The sequence below is a fragment of the Hippocampus bargibanti genome, linkage group LG18 (assembly GCF_051943395.1).
Source record: "Hippocampus bargibanti isolate YZ-2025 linkage group LG18, ASM5194339v1, whole genome shotgun sequence".
NCBI lineage: Eukaryota > Metazoa > Chordata > Actinopteri > Syngnathiformes > Syngnathidae > Hippocampus > Hippocampus bargibanti.
Genome location: NC_142751.1, coordinates 4,976,233 through 4,997,508, shown reverse-complemented (window position 1 = coordinate 4,997,508; position 21,276 = coordinate 4,976,233). Strand labels below are relative to the sequence as shown.

General features: G+C 40.5%; 1 protein-coding gene across 2 annotated transcripts in view; it reads right to left on the bottom strand.

Annotated features, from left to right (window-relative positions):
* The window catches only part of pam (peptidylglycine alpha-amidating monooxygenase), a 36,227-nt gene that overhangs the window by 2,081 nt on the left and 12,870 nt on the right, over positions 1–21,276 (bottom strand). The window contains exons 10-27 of one of the 2 annotated variants that reach the window (XM_089020341.1): positions 20,241–20,308; positions 17,873–17,953; positions 16,715–16,791; positions 16,392–16,495; positions 15,984–16,171; positions 15,136–15,195; positions 13,224–13,499; positions 11,811–11,940; positions 10,249–10,365; positions 9,348–9,420; positions 8,585–8,795; positions 6,265–6,468; positions 4,917–5,041; positions 3,347–3,443; positions 3,213–3,263; positions 2,825–3,064; positions 2,161–2,220; positions 1–653 (exon numbers count right to left, since the gene is read on the bottom strand). The exon at positions 1–653 is cut by the window's left edge and continues 2,081 nt beyond it. In XM_089020341.1, the coding sequence (XP_088876467.1) occupies positions 472–653; positions 2,161–2,220; positions 2,825–3,064; positions 3,213–3,263; positions 3,347–3,443; positions 4,917–5,041; positions 6,265–6,468; positions 8,585–8,795; positions 9,348–9,420; positions 10,249–10,365; positions 11,811–11,940; positions 13,224–13,499; positions 15,136–15,195; positions 15,984–16,171; positions 16,392–16,495; positions 16,715–16,791; positions 17,873–17,953; positions 20,241–20,308 (2,344 nt within the window). In that variant the 3' untranslated portion in view covers positions 1–471. The remainder of the gene's footprint in view (positions 654–2,160; positions 2,221–2,824; positions 3,065–3,212; positions 3,264–3,346; positions 3,444–4,916; positions 5,042–6,264; positions 6,469–8,584; positions 8,796–9,347; positions 9,421–10,248; positions 10,366–11,810; positions 11,941–13,223; positions 13,500–15,135; positions 15,196–15,983; positions 16,172–16,391; positions 16,496–16,714; positions 16,792–17,872; positions 17,954–20,240; positions 20,309–21,276) is intronic. The other variant, XM_089020342.1, reaches the window with a different exon arrangement.

Sequence of the window (21,276 nt, the reverse complement as noted above, 5' to 3'; positions counted from 1 at the left end):
GTTAACCCGCTCCCCCCTCACTGCTGCGTTCTTGACGAATCACGTGGCTTTAACCGAAGACTGGGGGCGGGGAATAGAGGACAAATAAAAGTTTGCTGCCATTTCCTTGTTTGGAGAACGGGCTCATTCACGAACGACACATCACTCATTGTTGCACTCTGTGTGTATCCCGAAAAATAGATTAAATTCTCATGAATTTAACGTTCGTAAGCCAAAAAGTTCATTAGCCAAAGCGTTTGTAAGACGAGGTATCACTATACTTGCAACTATCGGAAATAAATTGATAATGCAAGGCTGTTTTAGGAATACATTGATAAATTAAGATTAAATAATTTCATTTAACTATAGCCAACAAAATATGTACAGTCCAGTATATATAAACAATAAGGCATGTAACACAACAGTCACATGACATGCCATACATACACACTGGCCATTTAAGCTAAAGGTTGTGGTGTGCTCCGAATCTTCCTAAGAGGGGGGTGGAGGCGGTGTGGGACGAGCAGAGTACTCTTCATTTTCAGACTCACTGCTCTCCTCGTCATTCCGTTCTTGGTCGCTGCCTTCAGTGCTCAGTTGATCAAAGCCCTGACGACTGTAACCCTTCTGGGAGGCAAAGAAGTTTCCAAGGTTCAGGCTGCCGGCTGCTTTACCTGGGCAGAGGGTAAACATCACCAGTAATGTTGTTTGCTTCTCTGTCTGTCTGGTAGGAGGCAGGGATATACAAACACCACACAACTGATTTCTCTGAAGCTCAGTGGAGGGTTGGCACATCGACCGAAAAACAACACTTACATTTATGATTGTCATTTGAATTCTTACTTTTGCATTTCACTCTTACCGTCCACTTGTAGTGGTGCGCGAGGAACAGGCGGTCCAGATTCAGTATATGTTGCTAAAGCTATTGGCACAAGTGAAAAAGTATGGCTTTGGAAATTTAAGAATCAAATGTTTCAAATTATTTTGCCCATTACTCAACAATGTGTCAGGCTGAGATTCACATGAAAGCCGCGGTGCGCACCTGTGACGCCTCAAACGCACACCTCGTTCGTGTTTCTCAATGATCTACTTCTTCTCCTCGACTGTAATATTGTTTTGTGTCTTCTTCGGCTGAACACGAGCCTGTTGTGGGGTCTTTTTCGGTCCCATAACAGCAAAAGTATCGTTGAAGACGGTCGACGTGTGCACTCATAGAAAGGGGGTGTGGAAAGGTAGGCCGGCTCGGGCGCTGTTCAGTCGTGAGCTTTGGTGTACTTCCGCCGAAGATTACTCCACCAGTCATGGTGGGGGGTGTGTATCGCGAAAAGTAGTGCTTAATCCAACGTTTAATTTTCATAAATTTAACGTTCGTAAACCGAAAAGTTTGTAAGGCAAGGTGTTGGTAAACCGAGGCCCCACTGTACAGGTAACATCCGACTTACGACCGAGTTCCTTATGGTCGTAAGTCAAACTGGTCGTAAGTCAAAATCCATTCAAAATGTTGAACAGAGACTCGGAAGCTAAATGACTCGCAAACTCCCCCCTCTGGTGGCATCACACGGTCGATTGCTGTGCGAGAGTGAGATGCCAGGCGTAGAATAAAACATTTAAAAATAGGGTCTGTAGGTCGTGGTCGTAAGTACGGGTGGTCGTAAGTCGAATATTACCTTTATTTACCAATTTAAAACAACCATTGCTGCAAATAAAGTGAATGGAGTACAAATCTCTCAAACAATGACAAAATTTAAAATAGTAAATTAAAAACACAAACGAATTAATTAACCAATTACTTACAATATTCAACTCGTCAATGAATCACTTATTACAAACAGAAATATAGCAGACACCCTTGACCACAATACAAATACTCTTAAAAATGTGTCAGTTGCATTGGTAAAAAAAAATAAGTATTGTGTTTTACAATAATAGTGGAGTCCGAGGGAGATTAGACCTGTTCATGGCATACCATCGATCAAAGAAGGATTAAATTGGCAGGCAATTCAACTCAGTGCCATCTCATTGATGAAATCAGAAGTCTTCTATTTTGTCTTTGGTTTATCCTTCATGAAACCTGGCTGCATTTATTCTTGTCCCGCTTCCTTAAAATGCTGTGATTTTCAAATTCTTACAATGTGATTCAAATGGACCCGCAATCGATGCCACTAAAGAGAAAGTACTTACCACTGATTTTTCCCAAAATTCCTCCAACAGCACTGGGCTTTGTTTTCACCTCACACCGGTCTGCAGACAGATAAAACTTGGAGTGAGTGAAAGAAAACAAGCTAGCCAAGCCAGTCGAGTCCATTCCATTAACCAAAGATCATTATTATTTTTTTTTTAAGGAACTGCCAACTATGCAAGTGAAAATCCAATCTTTACTCTAGCTGTCTTCATGGTTACTATGGTTACTTTTCTAAACGTATGATGAAACTCTCATTTTTTAATAATAATAATAATAATAATAATAATAATAATAATAATAATAATACCTTTCATTTCTAAGCGCCTTTCAAAACTCTCACGGTCACTTTACAGTCACAGGATAAGTTTTTCTGTGGGTGAGCAGCGGCAGCCACACGCGCCAGCGTTCACTCGACCCAGAAGTAACTCAAATAGATAGAATGCTAGCTAGCCAACCAGCCAGATAGCTATATAGCTAATAGCTAGGGAGCTAGATAGCTGGCCAGGGAGCTCGATAGCAAATAGCTAGTTAGCAAGATAGCTAGCTAGATAGCTGGATAGCGAGATAAATAAATCAAGAAGCATTTATACTAAATGCGTATTATAATGAACTGAGTTAAAACACCGACAATCAATCCAAATAGTCTTTGCCGTCATACGTAACTGTTTTTTCTGCAGCAGATGAAGACTCCTACGGAGATGACAATTAGAAGAGGGATGAGCAAGAGCAGAGTGATGACCACTGGTAGGAGACCTTGCTTTTTATTTGGATGGGGCACAGTCTTTATTTTCTCCTTGTCTTGTGGCTTCAAGTGCTGAGCCAAATATGGCTTTTGATCAACCGCTGCTGTCTTTGACACGTTCTGCTCTGGCATCTCATTGGTTTGGATAATTGCTTCAATTTCTACACAGAAAATAACATAACAAAGAAGTCTCATTCATTAACCCAAAAAACTGAAGTCATAGTTTACATTTTCAAGCTATTATTTTTTTCAGGCACTCAATACTGAGGTACTCAATTAATCACTCATCAGCGCTTCTCTAAAAATTACCTGCAAGTTCTTGGACTTCAATGCCAGCCTTCTTCACTGAACGATGTGCCTCTGGGATAGGAAACAAAATAAATGAGTATAATCAATAATGTGGAATGATGGGGGAAAAAAAGAGTAAAAGTAGTTGCACTTACTCTCAGCTGTAAACTTGAAAACAGTCTTGCTGATCGCATCCCCCACAAAGATGCTACCATTTTGGGTAACAGCAATGTCATGAGGCATTTGAAACGCCTGAAAATGATTTGAATACAATGTAATTTTTGAGCCCATCAAATCCATGGTATCATTTTAATCACTCTGTCATGACTTCAATCTATCCATCTATCGACACACATATGGTAGGACAGTTGACCCCAACTACTTAAAAATCCTCCACCTTCTTTATCTCTTCTCCCTGTAGCATCACTGTTGTACTTGGATCCCTCTCATTCACACACATATATTCCATCTTGCTGTGACTGACCTTCATTCCCCTTATTTCCAGGGCAAACCTATACCTCTCTAGTTTCTCCTCTACCTGTTCCCTGCTCTCACTAAAGACCACAATGTCATAGGCAAACACTATCGTCCAAGGAGATTCCTGTCTAACATTGTCTGTCAGCCTGTCCATCACCATCACGACGAATAAGAAGGGGCTCAGAGCTGACCCCTGATGAAGTCCCACCTCCAGCTTGAATTCCTCCGTCACACCGTGATAGAGAATAGACAGAATAAGAAGTTATCATATTTAAAAGTCCCATGCTTAGTTGGCCGCCGAACACGAGGCCTACTATGCAAGCACAGAAAACCTGGGGGCAATCTGAGGTAAACAGCCACAGCCTGTTAACCTGTCATCTTCATGTGGGAGATCTGGCCTTGGAATGATTTAGTACTTGGTAAACTCCTTCACAGGACATAAGTTAGGACTGGGTAAACTCCTCCACATCAAGAGCCAGGTTACAAACCTATCCGTTCATGGAAAGGACAACCAATTAAAATGCCGATGTTCTGTTGTTTTATAGTTGTTGGGGCTTGCGATGTCCAAGGGTGTGGTATTCAAATCAAGAAGACTATGTTTTACTAATGTATCACTTCAATTTGCATATACTCTCAATAAATAGCTTGGCAGAGGGCTCCTGAAGTTGGGCGTCGGTCATGAATGGCTTTGTCCCTTGCCGGCAGTAATCTTCCTGTGTTCGAGCCTTTGTTCACAACGTATTGAAGGCTACACCGACGCACACTTCAAACCTCAAATAGATGAGAAAGGGCAAAAAATAAAGTGAACTCGGCAAACCCGCCACAGCTCCAATATAAGAACATTTCACAAAATACACCCAGTCTGTCACAGCCTGTGGCATGTCGTCAAACTAAGCATACTCGTAAAACACGGCAAACAGTCTTCTATCATGTCAGCATCAATGTCTACAGTCCACACTAACCTGCCTGACGAGAAACGCAGCAAGTCCATAAAGTCAGTGACAGGCTTCCACATAGGTCCACAGGTGTCTCTGACCTCGCTGCCTTTCTCACTCTTATGCTTTCAACTCTGCGGCTTATTTAATGAAGTGGCCTATATAAAGACTTTTCTAACGGCCACCTGTGTACCGTCTTTGTAAATATCTCATGCTACAACGTGTGCATTAGCAGCTTATGTGTGAACCAAATATTTTTTTCCTCTCCAGTTGGGAAATGACAGTACATTTGTGTGAGTAAAAATATGTTTACCCATTTCTTTGGGCTGAAGGTATCCAGAACATCCTTGGTTGCATAATTTATCGCAAAACCAGTTGGAGGTGGGGAATTTCTCTTCATAGATTTTCCATTTACTGCAAAGATTGTGCCATCCTCACCTGCACAAAAGCACATTGAAAAAAAAAAAGCTGACCTTTAATAGAAAGGTCATACTTTGTACAAAGTGAGCCAAGACAAACATGAGTTATATACTGTAGGAATAATATTATTAATAATAATAATAAAAATAATAATACATGTCATTTATAAGCGCCTTTCAAAACTCTCAAGGTCACTTTACAGTCACAGGAAGTTTTTCCGTGGGTGAGCAGCGGCAGCCACACGCGTCAGCGTTCACTCAACCCGGAATAACTCAAAAAGATAGAAATCTAGTTAGCTAGCTAGCTAATAGAATGCTAGATAGCTAGCTAATATCTAGCTAGCTAACTAGATAACTAATATGTTTCTTGATTCAAATAGCTAGCTAGCTATATTGCTAATATTTTGTTTCCTGGAGACTGAAAATATGCTGATTTATGCTGAGTACACAGTTATCCATTTTCGATACAGTGATAGCTCGCCTTACGAACGCTTTAGCTAATGAACTTTTCGCCTTACGGACATTACATTCGCGAGAATATAATCTTGGCATACGAACAATTTGTGAGGGTGAGGCTTATCTTGTGTCTGTGTGTGTGTGTGTGTGTGTGTGTGTGTGTGTGTGTGTGTGTGTGTGTGTGTGTGTGTGTGTGTGTGTGTGTGTGTGTGTGTGTTATGCGGGTGCGTGTGTTACTTCTGGGTTGAGTGAATGCTGGCGTGGCTGTTCACGCACAGAAAAACTTATCCCGTGACTGCAAAGTGTCCTTGACAGTTTTGAAAGTCGCTTATAAATTAATGTATAGATGGATAGACAGGAAGGTACGTAGGTAGGTAGAGAGGTAGACAGCTAGGCAGGTATACAGGTAGCTAGGCAGACAGGTAGGTAGGCAGACTGGTAGGCAGACAGGATCTTGTATTTCCTTAATACAAGATCTATTGCAATCATACTAACCGTGAGTTGAGTAAATCTCATAACAAATGAAGTCAATACAGTTTGCGTAAATAGGGCTGAGATTTCACATACAATTGTTTTTCATTAATGTCGACAGAAGGAGATGCTGTAAATATGAAACGTATTTCGTGTTAAGAGTTGGGTTTTTTTCAGCTTTTGGGGTTTTTAATTATTTTTTCAAATGTAAAAAACACAAGACGTCAAAACAACCATTTGGCAGTTCCTGAAGAGTCAGGACGGAAAACACAAATTGAAGAAAGCTTCGCCCTCTGGACAGATTCGTCAACTCACCTGCAAGCGGACTGAAAGTGATGGCATAAACACTTGCTCCAAACTCTTCTTTTTTTATTTCCTTAACAAACTCTCCAGTTTGAGCTGTAAAACACTGGATGCGTCCATTCTCACGGTCAGCCACACACACTTCATTTCTCTTTGGCAGAAATACTAGGCTGTGTGGGATCCGGAACGGTGTTCGCCTTCTACGGTCTGAAGAGCCTAGATGACAGGATTTTCAATCATCATCATCATCATCATCATTATTATCACATCAGTAACCTTGAGCGAGCTCCAATTTACAACCAAGGTACTTTAAATATGTTACAGGTTGAGAATCACACTCCTTTATATGTTAATGAAATTCAAATGAACTCCAAACAAGCAAGCAACTGCACACAGTTTGGAGGCTGCGTTACAGAAAAACAGAATTGAATAATTTGCAAAATCATGTTCAGCTTATTGAATCTACTACAAAAAAAAATATTGTTCAAACTGACAAACTATCGATTTTTTAATGAATTCATTTTGTAATAATTAATTTTGGCTACAATTCTAAAACAGCTGGGACAAGATCACTTTTGTCAAAGTCAAAGTCAGCTTTATTGTCAAATATGCGTGACATACAGCACAGATGAAATTAATGTCCTCTCGGACCCAGCGTGGAAAGCACTTTGTGGCTAATAAAAAGACATACAATTGACAACAGACAATACATGTAATTTCGGAATGTAAAGTGAGGTAGTGACGTATGTAAGGTGAGGTAGTGTCGTATGTAAAGTGACGTAATTTAGTAATGAAAAAACAAACAAACAAAAAAAGGTTGAAGTGAGAACTTGCAGAAAAAAACGAGAAAAAATAGAGTTCAGGATGATAGTACAGCGTGTAGTATACTCAGAGTTCGGTGAGTGTGGCAGTGGGAAGGGGCAGGGGGGGGGGGCAGGGCTGGGAGGGAGTTGAGTCTACTGACTGCCTGGTGGCAGAAGTGTAACATCACATTTTCTTATAACATTTAATATGCATTTAGAGACTAATGACAATAATCGTTGTAGCGTTCTGGGTAGAATTATTTCACATTCTTGCTTGATGAGGTCTAAGTTGCCATATTTTACAGTTCATAATGTGGCGTACATTTTCAATGGGAGATAGGACTTGACTGCAGGCAGGCCAGTCTGGTACCTGCACTATTTTACAACAAAACCACACTTCTGTAACACTTAATAAAATTATGTTTGCATTATCTCATCTAAATAAGAAAAACAATGCTTGGATGGAAACATGCTTCTTCAAAACCTGCACATCCCACTTGGCATTAATAGTACACTTAAATTGCAATTAAAAGTTACACTGTAGCTGACAATCATGTGTAATGATATTGCTTGTCCCAAGGGAGGGGATGTTGGGGGTTGGGGGGTTCTGTGGATCTGAAGACCAAATGACTGGTGCATACTAGAAATGGTGTTGGGAGCTTGTTGCATTGATTCTGAGCTGTGAGATAATATAGCACAGTCATCAGCATTCTGAAGCTCACAGGTCCGACAGATTGTTGTCTTTGTGTGGGCCTAGAGCCATTTGATGTTTAAGGTTTCCATCGTGGCGGTACACCACATGGACACCATATTTCATGTCCAATGTCTTAGTGAAAGGCACGTGACGGCAAAGATGAGTGTTAAAGAGCACTGGAGCCAATACACAGCCCTGTTTCACCCCAGTGTTCACCTCGAAAAGCTCTGATTGGAATTATCCGAATAGCACGAAGGCTTGCTTCCCATCATGCAACTGCTGGAGCATGCAGGCAAACTTGGGTAGTACCCCAAGTTTAGAGAGGTGTTTCCAGAGCAACTCACGGGTAACGGTGTCAAAGGCTTTGCCGAGATCGAAGAAGGCGATATAGAGGTTCTGGTGATATTCTCTGCTCTTCTCCATTAGCTGCCTAACAAAAATCATATCTGTGGGGCTGGGGGCTGTCACAATCATGGCACACATCTGTTCCGAGTAAGCCTGTTCACCAGTGGAATATTCTAATGAGGAGTTTGATGATAATTACTGAACTTCGTCTTTTTGTCATTGGCGTTTTTTTTTGTTTTATTTAATGTTTATTGGGGCGCGCTTTCAGATCCGCTCCTGATGTAAAGTGACTTGGCGTATCTTTTTTTGTAAACCGAATCTAGATAAATGAAAGTTACATTAGGATGAGCTAAGATAGGATTTCAGTACTGTATTTTCTCCGTATCTTGTCTCCAGTATGATATCAATAGTATGTCAGTTAACTTTCAAATTACTTGAAATAGCCTTTTACTAGTTTGCTCTGTTGATACTGTGATGTTCATGTTCTTACCAGCTCCCCACTCCAATAGGTATTTTCCATCAGCAGAGAATTTCAGTATCCTTGAATTGCAGTATCCATCAGACACAAAAATGTTCCCAGTTTCATAATCGACTGCCACATCGGTGGGTTGACAAAAATGGTTATGGTCACTTCCTGGTTTGAAAGCCTCTCCCAGAGACAACAAGATTCTGTCATCACCATCACTACTCACTTTTAAAACCTGAGTGTAAAAAAAACAAACAAACAAAGGCATTCTATTGAGTTTCTTCAAATTTTCTTTTTTCTGAAAGCTGTATCTGTCCAAAAAATGTTTATGGTACATAAAACAGTAGAGCACATATATCAAAGATCTAGGAGAAAACAATCTATTTTTAACTGCATTGATGAGCATTAAAGTTAATAAAGTACATTGTGTCTGAAGTGGTTAGCACGTCGGCTTCACAGTGCAGAGGTTGTGAGTTCAAGACCCGGTCTGGCCTCCTTGTATGGAGTTTGCATGTTTTCTCCGGGTCCTCCGGTTTCCTCCCACATTCCAAAAACATGCATGGCAGGCTAATTGAACACTCCAAGGTGTGAGTGTGACAGTGAATGGTTGTTTGTCTTCGTTTGCCCGGCGATTGGCTGGCAACCAATTCAGGGTGTCCCCTGCCTCGTGCCCGAACATGGCTGGGATAGGCTCTAGCACCCACCACAACCCTATTGAGGTTAAGCGGTCTGGAAAATGGATGGATGAATAATAAAACTTTTAGCTAAAAGCTTAAATTGCTCTTACCTGATGAAGAGCCACATCTGTTACCCAGTAGTTTTTGTCCTTGTCCATGGTTATTCCATGAGGTAAGTAAAATCTGCAAAATTGGAAGTTCAAACATTTAATATTTAATGGCGACTTGACAAACCATTGATGAAAGGGCGAACAATGTATTGCATTTATATGATCACTATTTAACAAAGTGCAATATTGATTTCATATGGGCTGTGGTTTAAACGATCTATCTATACATTTCATTTACAGGCGCCTTTCAAAACTCTCAAGGACACTTTACTGTCACAGGATAAGTTTTTCTGCGGGTGAGCACCGGCAGCCAGACGCGCTAGCGATCACTCAACCCGGAAGTAACACACACACATAAGATAAGCCTCACCCAGTACATTTTTAAAGGGAAAAACATTTTGTACATACATAAGCCGCACCTGTCTATAAGCCGCATGTGCCAAATTGAAATATGAGATATTTATAAAGAAAGATGATACACAGAAAAAGTTTTCAAAGTTTTAATAATATACCTTAACTTTTCTTTCATTACAGTGCCTGTAATGCGGCAGGAACACAGCAGCAATACGGTTGTAACAGCGCATAACACTTTTGAAAATATGTTTAATGATGAGACGCTGCAGAGTAATAATGTCTGCTGGTGCTTATTCGTTATTGAAGTCGCCCTTGCGGTATGCGTACATCACAAGTGTGTAAAAATAATCACAATTATATAATTTCCCATCATTGTTTGTCACGAGTGATGTCTTTACGAATGTCTGGCGAAAGACATAGCAACCGTTTGCCACCTTGAACGATCCCTGATCAATATATTAGCAACATGCCCAAATACTTTAAAACCCTCTGTTCAGTAAAATATAGGGGTTTCCTAAATATGTATTAAATTCACAGTATGACTTACATATTTCTTCCAGAAGCCTTGAGAACGTTGCCTTTGTCCACATTAACAACCAAAATAGTGGACTGTTGAATGGGGCCAAGGAACCTCTGGTGATACAAAGCCTGGGTGTCAAAAGAACTGAAAATGTGGGATAAAAAAAAATTAAAATAGGGTCAGTTTCATATATTCTTCAGAAAGAACCTCACACCCATTCAAAGCTTTGATATAATTTGGCCAATAAAATTCTATTGTTTAATCATATGTCAAAAAAATACACCATTGACTAGCAAAGCACCATTGACTCGCAAAGCAAAATTACTTTGAGTTTCCTTCATCCTCTTATATAAACCCGGGGTGTCAAGTTTGTTGATTCATCTTTTCTTTGGCACCCACAGCTACCACCAGATCAAAGTTTCATTCCTACATCTCAAGAATATCGCTAAACTCTGCTTTGCCCTAACTCTAACAAATGCTGACAAATGGTTCCACACTTTCATTTTCTTTAGGCTGATCAGCTGCGCCTACACTTGCTCCTCGTAGAAGCATGTGGAAAACTTGGAGTGACGCCACTCGAGTGAAGCGCACCTCTACAGTTGATAGTCCGCTGCTTTGTGATGTGCAAGCGTGGTCATGCTGGTGCTGGCGCTCAGGCTGACACAGCAGAGAGCAGAGGACTATTGGCTCAACAAATACGGACTTGTCGTCGATGCAGACCGAAGCGTCTTTGGCCAGCCCAAGGTCAAGATACAAGCAATACGGGACTACCCTTACCACGAGAAACTCCGGAGATTCTTGGGTATGGTCAATTTTTAATTGCTGGATCCTTCTTGGATATGTGATGACGGCTTTGCCGCTGGTTCCAATAACAAGAAGAACAGCCCGACGATCTAACCCCTGGGCTTCTGGCGACATTCCAAAGGCTGAATGACCTAATTGCTGATGCTCCTTACCCACCCAAGCCCCAAAAACGAGTTGTCTCCGATGGTTGACGCCTCCAAGGATGCCTCCAGCCTGCTACGCTACACAGCACCTCCGGCCTGTAGCCTCTTGCTGTCTACCTCAGTGTAAAGCACTTCATCGAGGGCATTGTCTTCAATCCATCAAAATAACTGAAAATTACCACAGCTATTACCACCAGTGAGGTAAATTGTGACTGAAGAATGATTATTTGGTATGCAATGATAATTGGGTCACCAACCATTTTTAGTCAAAAATGGCCCAAAAGTGCAGTATCAGTTTTGGGATGAATGGATTTTCTGTAACGAGGTGTTGTAAAGAAATAAGTAAGCACGCTAGCATTCGGGTGAGCTGACCGTGGCGAAATCTAGTCTTTTTCGTGACCAATCATTGGCCCGCCATCATGTCTGGGGCATCGCGGGGCAGTGCCTTGGAGCTCAAGTCTAAGATTAGACAAGAATAGGACACTGCTGTGGCCATCAACAGTGTAAATCTGTCAGTCACGTCATTATTAGTCTGGGGTTTCTGATTTCTGCTTTAATATCCTCATTTTCAGTTTTGGCATCCTTCACGATTAGCAAAATATAAATGTGGCAATTTAAAAAAATGAATTTGTCGAAACTTACTCTGGTCCCCATTGATGGTCACCTCTGTGGAAAATAACCAGATTTGAATCTGAGTCAATGGCAAGTCCTGACACCTGACCCAGCTGGAGAGAATTTTGTGGCCATGTTGGGTCTTGCTCCAGATGGGTATCTGAAAAGAGTTACCATTTATTGACGCAAGAAAATCACAGATGTCAGTTTGACAGCTTCTTCCCCCAAGCCATTAACTCCTTGAACAGTAGCCCAAATGGAACTGGATAGTGCCTCTTTGCAATTTTTTGATGATGATACTAGTGCAGCGTGTTCTACCGGAAACACATTCCTTGTGTGTTCTACATACTTGGCAATAAAGATGATTCTGATTCTGATGATGGCAGTGATATGAAAAAAAACTTGAGAAAGTAATACTTTGAAATATTGTCCAAATACAAAACTTGTATTAGTACTATTATAATTACAGTAAAGTCTCGTTACATCGATATTCAAGGGAGTCCGAAAAAATATCGATATAACCGGTACTATCGATATATCCGACCCTGTTTGCATGTAATTTTCTCCGTGCGTGCATAGAAATAGTATCGATATAACCGGGACTATCGATATATCCGATATCGATATAACGAGACTTTACTGTATTATGAACAACAACAAAATGAAAACTATTTTTCTCACAGTACCCCTAAAACATGCTACTTGTGGTTGACTGATGACAAGTCTAGGATTACCCACCATCCCAATAAGATCAAGCAATTTGAAAAGCAGATGACGATGACAATGCATTCCTCCATCCATTTTCTGATCCGCTTTATCCTCATATGAGCATATGAGTCGCTGGGTTGCTGGATCCTATCCCAGCTATCTCCAAGCATTAGGCGGAGGACACCCTGAACCGGTTGCCAGCCAATCACAGGGCACACATACGCCACCACCGATCTGAGTACCCTGATAAAACTCATGGAGGCAACGGGAGAAAATGCAAAGTCCAGACAGGAAGGCCGTGATTGAACCCACGAGCTCTGCACTTTGAGGTTGACTAGCTAACCACGAGAACACTAGGCTGCCTGACTTATACTCATAATAATACCGGTAAGGATAACAATAAGAATTGTTTCACACAAGAAGCACTTATAGAATCCCACCATACCAAAAGAAAATATATTGAATTTATCATAACATCTTAGTCTATGATCCAGGCAAACAAAAGGACAGATCGGAAGGAAGTAGCACTGGAAATGACAAAGACAATGAACAGTAGCGAGGAACATCACCGATAGAAAAGACAAGAATGATTAATTATGTGTAGGACAATCCAGATGTTGATGATGACAAGAAGTTACCGCTTTGGTAAGTTCAAACTAACATTATGAAAAGAGTTGTTCTGATTGATACAGAAGGTATGCCTCCAAAAATAACTCCCTTGCCCCATACACCTACCTTGTCGTTGCGACAGCAACTTGCTTTTTGTCAGCTTAGGCATGGCCTCAGACTGATGGAATTTGTGGACTCTGTCCCTCATCAAAACAGGGTGCCTGTTGGTCTGAAGGGCCATCGACGCAGCAGGAGAGACCTGGTTTTTCTTTTGTATTAAGCTATGAATCTGAGCCACCAGCTCTGGTTGGGCCCTCTGTATCTTACTGGGGTTGTATTTAGGACTGTCTACTACAACCTTGTTTGGACCTAGTAGCTTGGACATTAGAGAATAGAGGTCACCTGCACAAATATAAAAGGAAAGGGAAGGAAAGGAAAGGAAAGGAAAGGAAAGGAAAGGAAAGGAAAGGAAAGGAACATAAAAAGACAAAAAAAGCGGAAACTTTTAGGTAGAAGCTTGTTTCGCTGGACATAGAAATCAAGGTTGTAGTCAGCTGGGTCTCACATCACCTCCCCTATGACCTCTCAAATCTATACACGGTACATTATTGTTTCCACATAAAAATTGAAGAAAAATTGAGATCATGTGCCAGTAATGACAAAACATCTCAGGGCAACATGGACATTTATGCCCAGTTTTGCCGACTATTCCATTTACAGAAACTCCCAAACCACATAGAGATAGAAGAATATTTATAGAAAATTCTCTTGTTCCCAGGAAAGCTGTTTGCGAGTAGAAATGACAAATATGAGTGGACAACATTGTATGCCACTCCCAGTTGGGACCAAACATTACAAAGCAAGTCAGATTTCAGTTAATCAAACCCCTTTCAATGTAGTCAATTCAATAGTCCCAAATGCCAGCGATTATCATATGGCAGTCACAGTTAGGTTTTGAAAAATAAACATGCTTTTCAAATGAATTTGGTGCAGAAATTGGCCGCGATGACCAACGTTACTGTGTAAGCTATTAAAAAGAAACTGTAGAATACTAACAGAAATAGAGCGATAGAGACAGACATATATTGATGTAACAATCCATCCATCCATATAAAGGTAACATCCGAGTTACGACCGGCTTCCGTTCCGACAAAACGGTCGTAAATCGAAAAGCATTCAAAATGGCCGACGCGAGGTTTATACGACAGAAGAGTATCCGATGTCAATCAGTTGTTTTTAAAGAACGTTTTCTATTGAATACTATGATATACCAAACTGCTTACATTTCTATTATAATTCTTCTAACTGTTAGTGTCATTTTTTTTATCATTTTATATTTCGTATTATTGATTTTTATTACTGTGTCGTTCTGCTGACCCAAATAGTTTCCCATGCATATGCGTTGTTGAAAAATCACTCTCCCTGCTAACAGAGAAGCCAGAAGAGGTCGCCCAACACACACGCTTGGACTTAGGCGGACGGCGATGTCGGCGTGAGCCCGACGCGGCGTTCTCGATGCGCTGATCCCACACGCCCGAGCGCCGATAGCCGACTCGCCTCAGCTTTCACCCTGGCCGGCGTCGGAGGACCCTCTCCCCAGGCGCCGACGCTCACACGCCTCGGCGGACACACCCTGTGTTGAGCGCGTCAACACAGCCACAACGCTACATAGGGTCCTTTGACAGCAAAAAAATAATTGTTCTTGTAGAATGCTGAAAGAAGCTGTTGTTCTCTGTGCTCTGGCAAATAAACATCGTACTTGTTCAATCTAAACAAGAAGGACCATCTGGAGTCTTTATTCTACTAAATGCATCGCAAACACACTGCAGAGTTGCTAGGCTGCCACCGTAGCGGTCCCAGCCGTAGATTTAAAAAAAAAAAAAGGGTCTGGGGGTCGTGGTCGTCAGTGCGGGTGGTCGTAACTCGCACTGGTCGTAAATCGGATGTTAACTGTATAGATAGATATTTTTTAAATGAACCACAAAGCTCTTGCTGTCTATTTGCCTATCGTTTCCACCTTGTTTAGTTATTTGCTTACCTTGATCGAAAGGCTGCTGTTCACTGGCTGCACCTGGCAGAGATACTACATCATCGGGACCTTTAAGGGGAGTCGATGAAAATGATAAGGTCACTCAGCTTGTTATTTTCAAGGACTGTGTGGACAACATGGGTAGATACAGAGCATTGGGAAAAGTATTCACAGCATTTTCCCCACATTTTGTTGCAACAGCCTTCTTCCAAAATTAAAGATATTTTTTCTTTTGGTTCAAAATTCTACATTCAACATCAAGCTATTATGAAAAATGTTTTTGGGCAAATCAATGAATAAATAAAACAAGAAATCACATGGAAAATACATAAAATAAGTATTCACATCCTTTGATTACAACTGTACTTTGTTGAATCTTTTTTGAATATGATGCCACATTCAACTTGGGAGGGACACTTTACTTTGGTCAGTTTCACTAACTTTCCCCAGGACATCTCTGTACAAGGTTACATTTATTTGACTCTCAAATGCTGCCCCTGACAAAATTGCTCAGGCACCACTGAGCTTCATGGGAAGCGGGTAATTAGTCTGGGGTTCTTACCCAAGAGTTCAATATTTTTCTTATCAAAGATGACAATTTGGTCACATGTGGTCTGGAAGTTTTTCAAGGAACTCTAGCAGGACTGCCAAAGACTATTTTTTTATATAATGACCTGATCCTGTCTGGCCACACTAACAAACAACCTTTGGTTTTGTGGACCATTGTAGAAACTGCTGTCCTTCTCCAATTTAAATTGTGGAAAATGTGAAGCTCTGTGAATACTTTCCTGATACACTGTATTAACATTTGACCTCATATTCACATATTATAATAGTCATAAAAATGTACAGTTTACCTGTTTCCATATGCATAATAGCGTTTATGTTTTCCGGGCTGACAGCAATGGGAATATTGGCTTCAGGTGGAATGTGTTGAAACAATTTGGCATAGCCTTGTTTCATGCAGTTCATATAAGGGATGGCATGTTTACTGTCCATGTAGTACATAATGTAGAAATTGCACATTTCGTCATCAGAGGTACCCCTGCAGTAGAAATTAGACAGTAAGAACAAAAGAATGTGCTGTCAATATATTTAAGCACAATAGAGTCTGCAAGAAAAAAGAAAAAGATCCCAACATGATGTGAATGGAAAAAAGAAAATTCTATTCAGATCAAGCATGTTCAGTCAAAGTAGGGGATAAAAACTATATACTGTATATGATTTCAAATACAACTTCGAATGGGATTTCGGGTACAACTTACCCCATGTATGTTTCCTCGCTTCTGCCCTCACCAGTGAACATACATCTGGCGGCGAGAGTATCTCCATATTGCACATCTACGTCGTGGTCTATAGGATAGAAAGCCTGGAGAAGTGATGAAAAAATAAAATAACAGAAATTAAAAAGAAATATATGAGTTTGAGCTGTATTATCACTAGAAGTCTTGATACGGACAAATGGACGTTCTGAACAATTGATCTGAATGTAGATATTTTAAAAATTATTGTTAGAACATATCAGCAATTCCGGGACCGCACATACTCACATGCATATATATGATTCTTATAAGATTTTTAATCATACCTGGGGTAGTTGAGGAGACTGTCTCCCAATCAGGCTCCACTTTCCATTTCGAATCCTGTAGCCACTGACCACTTTTCCTATGGGAGAAATAGAAGAAGAGTGCCTTATTCTCAGGAGGGGCTTCAAATTCATTTTGACACTGTGGCTTGTAATACAGGTACTATTCAGAAAATTTTAATATTGTGAAAAAGATAATTAAAGGACAACTGACACCATTTTTTTGTTTCCCAACTGACATCAGAAAAACGTTTTATAGCATCTAAAATACCCAAAACATGCAGGCTGATATTTTTAGTCAAATGAAAAACACCAATAAAAATGAGTTAAAGTGTCCCAAAACTACTTCAAAATGACCCCGGAGATGCCGGGTTTCAGAAGGTCCCGTGCCCTTGTTCGTGACGTCACGCCAGGACGTCTTGCCTTGCTCTAGAATCAAAACAATGGCTTCAGATTCGGAGAAGATGCTTTCTTGTTACTCATCCAGTTATGAATATCAGAATCAGTATCAGAATACCTTTATTCGTCCCGCAATGGGGAAATTTGCAATATGATTCAAATAGTTCTGAAGAGGAAAGCATAAATGTTTGCAATCGATTAAAGAAGTCCTCCCGTATCAATTCGAGCCGTCAGGATTCCAATGTAGCGTCCCAGAAAATGCACAAGATGGCGCCCAAGCTCCGTGGGAAATGGGCTGATTTGTCTGCTGGGAATTTGTGTCAACAGTATCAAATAGTAATCTTGGTGCAACACACAACGATTCACCATCGCGTTATGTGTTTTCTTCTAGTTTCGCCATCAACACGGATCAACGCGAAGTTTTCAGACCAAACAAAGTACCCACAATGCATTATTGTGTGTCGCTTTCTCGGTCAGGGGCGTTCCAGACGTGATGTCACGTCAGGCATCGTCATCAACTCAAAAACAAAACTTCCTGAATATTCAGTGTGAGTTTTAAAACGTAAAATATAGCTATATGCCGTGGAATCTTTGTAAAATACGCTCAGTAGGAGTCATTTGAAGCGATTTTACAAATTATGGCCACAACTTGTCGGGAGGCGTCAGTTGTCTTTTAAGTGTGTGTGTGTTTGTGTGTGTGTGTGTGCGTGTGCGTGTGCGTGCGCGCATGGGTTTATTTTTTAAATATTTGTCATTACTTACCTAAACGATGTGTGTGTGTCCTAAAGGCAAACGGGTAAATTGGATATGAGGTGTAGTCACAGGCGATGTCCGCATTAGTAACTAAAAAGAAAGACAGACAGGAAGTGACAACAGGCTCAACTTTCCATATAAACACAAAAATATATATTGTATCTTGAAAGGAATTTTCTGATATACAGTAAAGTCTCGTTATATCGATATCGGATATATCGATAGTCCCGGTTATATCGATACTATTTCTATGCACGCACGGAGAAAATTACATGCAAACAGGGTCGGATATATCGATAGTCCCGGTTATAGCGATATTTTTTCGGACTCCCTTGAATATCGATATAACGAGACTTTACTGTACCTGTAAATAATGTATATTCAGTACTTCATTAAGATCCCATACCATGAAACAATGTTCCCCGTTTTATATGTAAGATAGTTCAAAATTAGTCTGTCAACTCAAATTAAATCTCCATTAATTGCCAACCATTGAAAAATTGAGGAATAAATTCCTTCCATTCATTTTGGGAGGAACACCTGAGTATTTTGGAATGGAATTATGCTCTGTCTGGGCAATTATCAGCAGGATGGCTTCATATACCTTTCACACAAATTTCCCCAATGTGGGACTATTAAAGGCTTTCTGCTTAATCATGTTTTAAAATACAGCTCAGAAAAAAGATATAGCCACATATAGACAGACACTTCGGCCAGACAGATTGGCCACCTAATTTTCTCTAGGTACCCACAGGCATCACCACAGAGGTGGATTTTAAAAAATAAATAAAAGAAATTATAGAGAAAAGATGCCAAAGTCTGTTTACATCAGGGGTGTCGGCCAAAGTCGGTCCTCGAGGGCCGCTGTGCTGCCTGTTTTCCAGCTCTCCCAGGAGCAACACACCTGATTCAAATGATCAGCTCATCCGTCAGCTCTGAAGCAGCATCAAAATGGTCCTGATGATTTGAATCAGGTGCGTTGCTCCTGGGAGAGCTGGAAAACAGGCAGGACGGCGGCCCTCGAGGACCCACTTTGGACACCCCTGGTTTACATACTGAATAATATTATGAGAAAATAGGTCATTTAAAATGACAGAAATGTAAGAACCTCTTAATAATTGGCCATTCTAGGCATTTCCAAGCCAAATTACCCCACCGAACTAAAACAAGAACATCAAAGATTATGAACATTTGAAGAACAAAAATAGGTGAGGGATGTTTAACGACCATAAAACTATATTATCTCAGAATATTGCGAACTAATGTATTAATATCCTGATGTTCGATTAACAGTAACATTTTCTGGGCAATATAAATGAGTATAACTAAAGCAAATTATTTCTGAATTATTATTTCTTAAAACATACTTTATTATGAAAGACAAACACAAATGTTCATTGGAGTCAAGATTTGTCAGTGTCCTCACTAAAAATATTCTTGCCCAAAAATGATTCAAGACAACGGAATAAATTGAAATATATAAGTTAGATGAATCATTTCATAAAATCAGTCATTATAAACTGTAACGGCAGTGACACCACAAACAAATACTGATGACGAGACGCAGGAAACAATTCAGAAACAGAGAAGATGAAAACTGCTGTTGGATTGTAGTGGTACCAGCTCTCTAGCTAGCCACCAACAAGCTAGCTGCATTATGCTTGTCAACTGTCGTGAAAAAAGTGCATTATGTTATATGTTTGAAATCAATTTAGTGATTCATTTAATTTGTTGAATATGGATTAATAATTACGAGATAATTTATTTTTCTATTGTTTATGTGGTATTTTTGTTAAGACATGAGAACCATATTGGATGTTGTCCATGAGCTTTACAGGGAAATTCTCAGGGCATATAATTGCAACTGGATGACATTTCAGCTTTTACCTAAACAAGTATGATTATTTCATACGACAAGGACAGTTGAGACAGCATTAGCCCAGGGTTGATGTGGAAACTATACTGTATGCTCCAAGGTGGAGTTATGGTGTAAACCACTAATGGTATTATTCATTTGGAATGCAAGATGACAGCTGTTAAGATGCCTTGCAGAGACGTCATACGCCACAGGCCACTGCTCGTAAAAAAAGAGTGTTTCGGTGATGCATGAACTGATTAAGCTTGGACAGAAGAGGAGCAATAAGTCTTGGGAAAAAAAAACAGAACAGTTCAGTTATGATCTAACCAGTATCAATGAGAATTCAAGGGCATATTTACCATGTTATCTTTCAAGGTTTATCACAGAGACCCATATTTTCATACGGTAGCATTGGATTGGCGCGAACAAATTGTTTTTGCATAGCAAAATGTGATGCAGTGAAGTGAAATTTATTAACTTTCCTTCATTACAAAAGGAGTGCGTGGGAGAATGTCTTACCTCTTTTTCCTGGCTGGATAACAGTGTCCATGGACATAAGCAAGTATATACCGGCAATAAATGGCTGCCTGCAAATGAAAATAACGACTGAATAAGTTACAACTTACAAGAAGTGACCTGATAAAAGATTAATAAGATATTTCACTTCGATGGTCTTCATATTCACTTTCTCTCCGAAAGCCTCCAAAAGATGGTGAAGCTTATTCTTTTTTTTCTGTATATTTTAAACGTTTTACATATGTTTTATACAAGCCCTACAGACAAAAAAAGGAAAGGTTTCAGCTTTTGTTTCCCCACTCTTGCAAGATTTTAACAGCTGAAACTTTGCTCACAGGGCAGAATTCTCAACCATCTGACCCAAATATACCCAGGAAGACAAGATTGCAACCGAGCTTATCACCAAGGGTTGGTTCTCAGAAAACGTGTTGCAGGAGAGACCCAAATTAACTTAAAACAATTTTGTACGGTATTGACTCATAGTAGGCCACAAACTTTACTTTAGTGGACATGAACAAGTCCTGCCTTATATTAAATATATCTTAAATCAAGGTTCCACACTCTACTACACTTCTGCAAACCGTTCTTACGAAACATAGCATCGTTTCAGGATGAAAATGAAGGAGCAGCTACAAGCCAGCAATGTCGCTGGTGTCTGGAAGGGCCTGAAAAACATCTCAGGCCACAAAAGCCCAGTGACAAAAGCCCATAGAAAGATAAAGACTGAGCAGATGAACTAAACCGCTTTTTCAATCGGTTTGACAAGACGTCTGTCGCCCCCGGCCCACCGTCAACTCCACCTGTAGCTGCACCTGCACCCACTCTCACTGTGGACTTCCCCTCCCTGCCCCCTCTCACGACCAACTTCCACCAACAAACAACTGAGGAGCCAAATGAGGAGGATGGGAGTGAGGAAGGCAGCAGGTCCGGACAACATCAGTTCCCGACTTGTCAGGACCTGCTCCGACCAGCTGTGCGTCATTGTCCAGCACTTGTTCAACCTGAGCCTGAAGCTGGGCAGAGTTCCACAGCTGTCAAG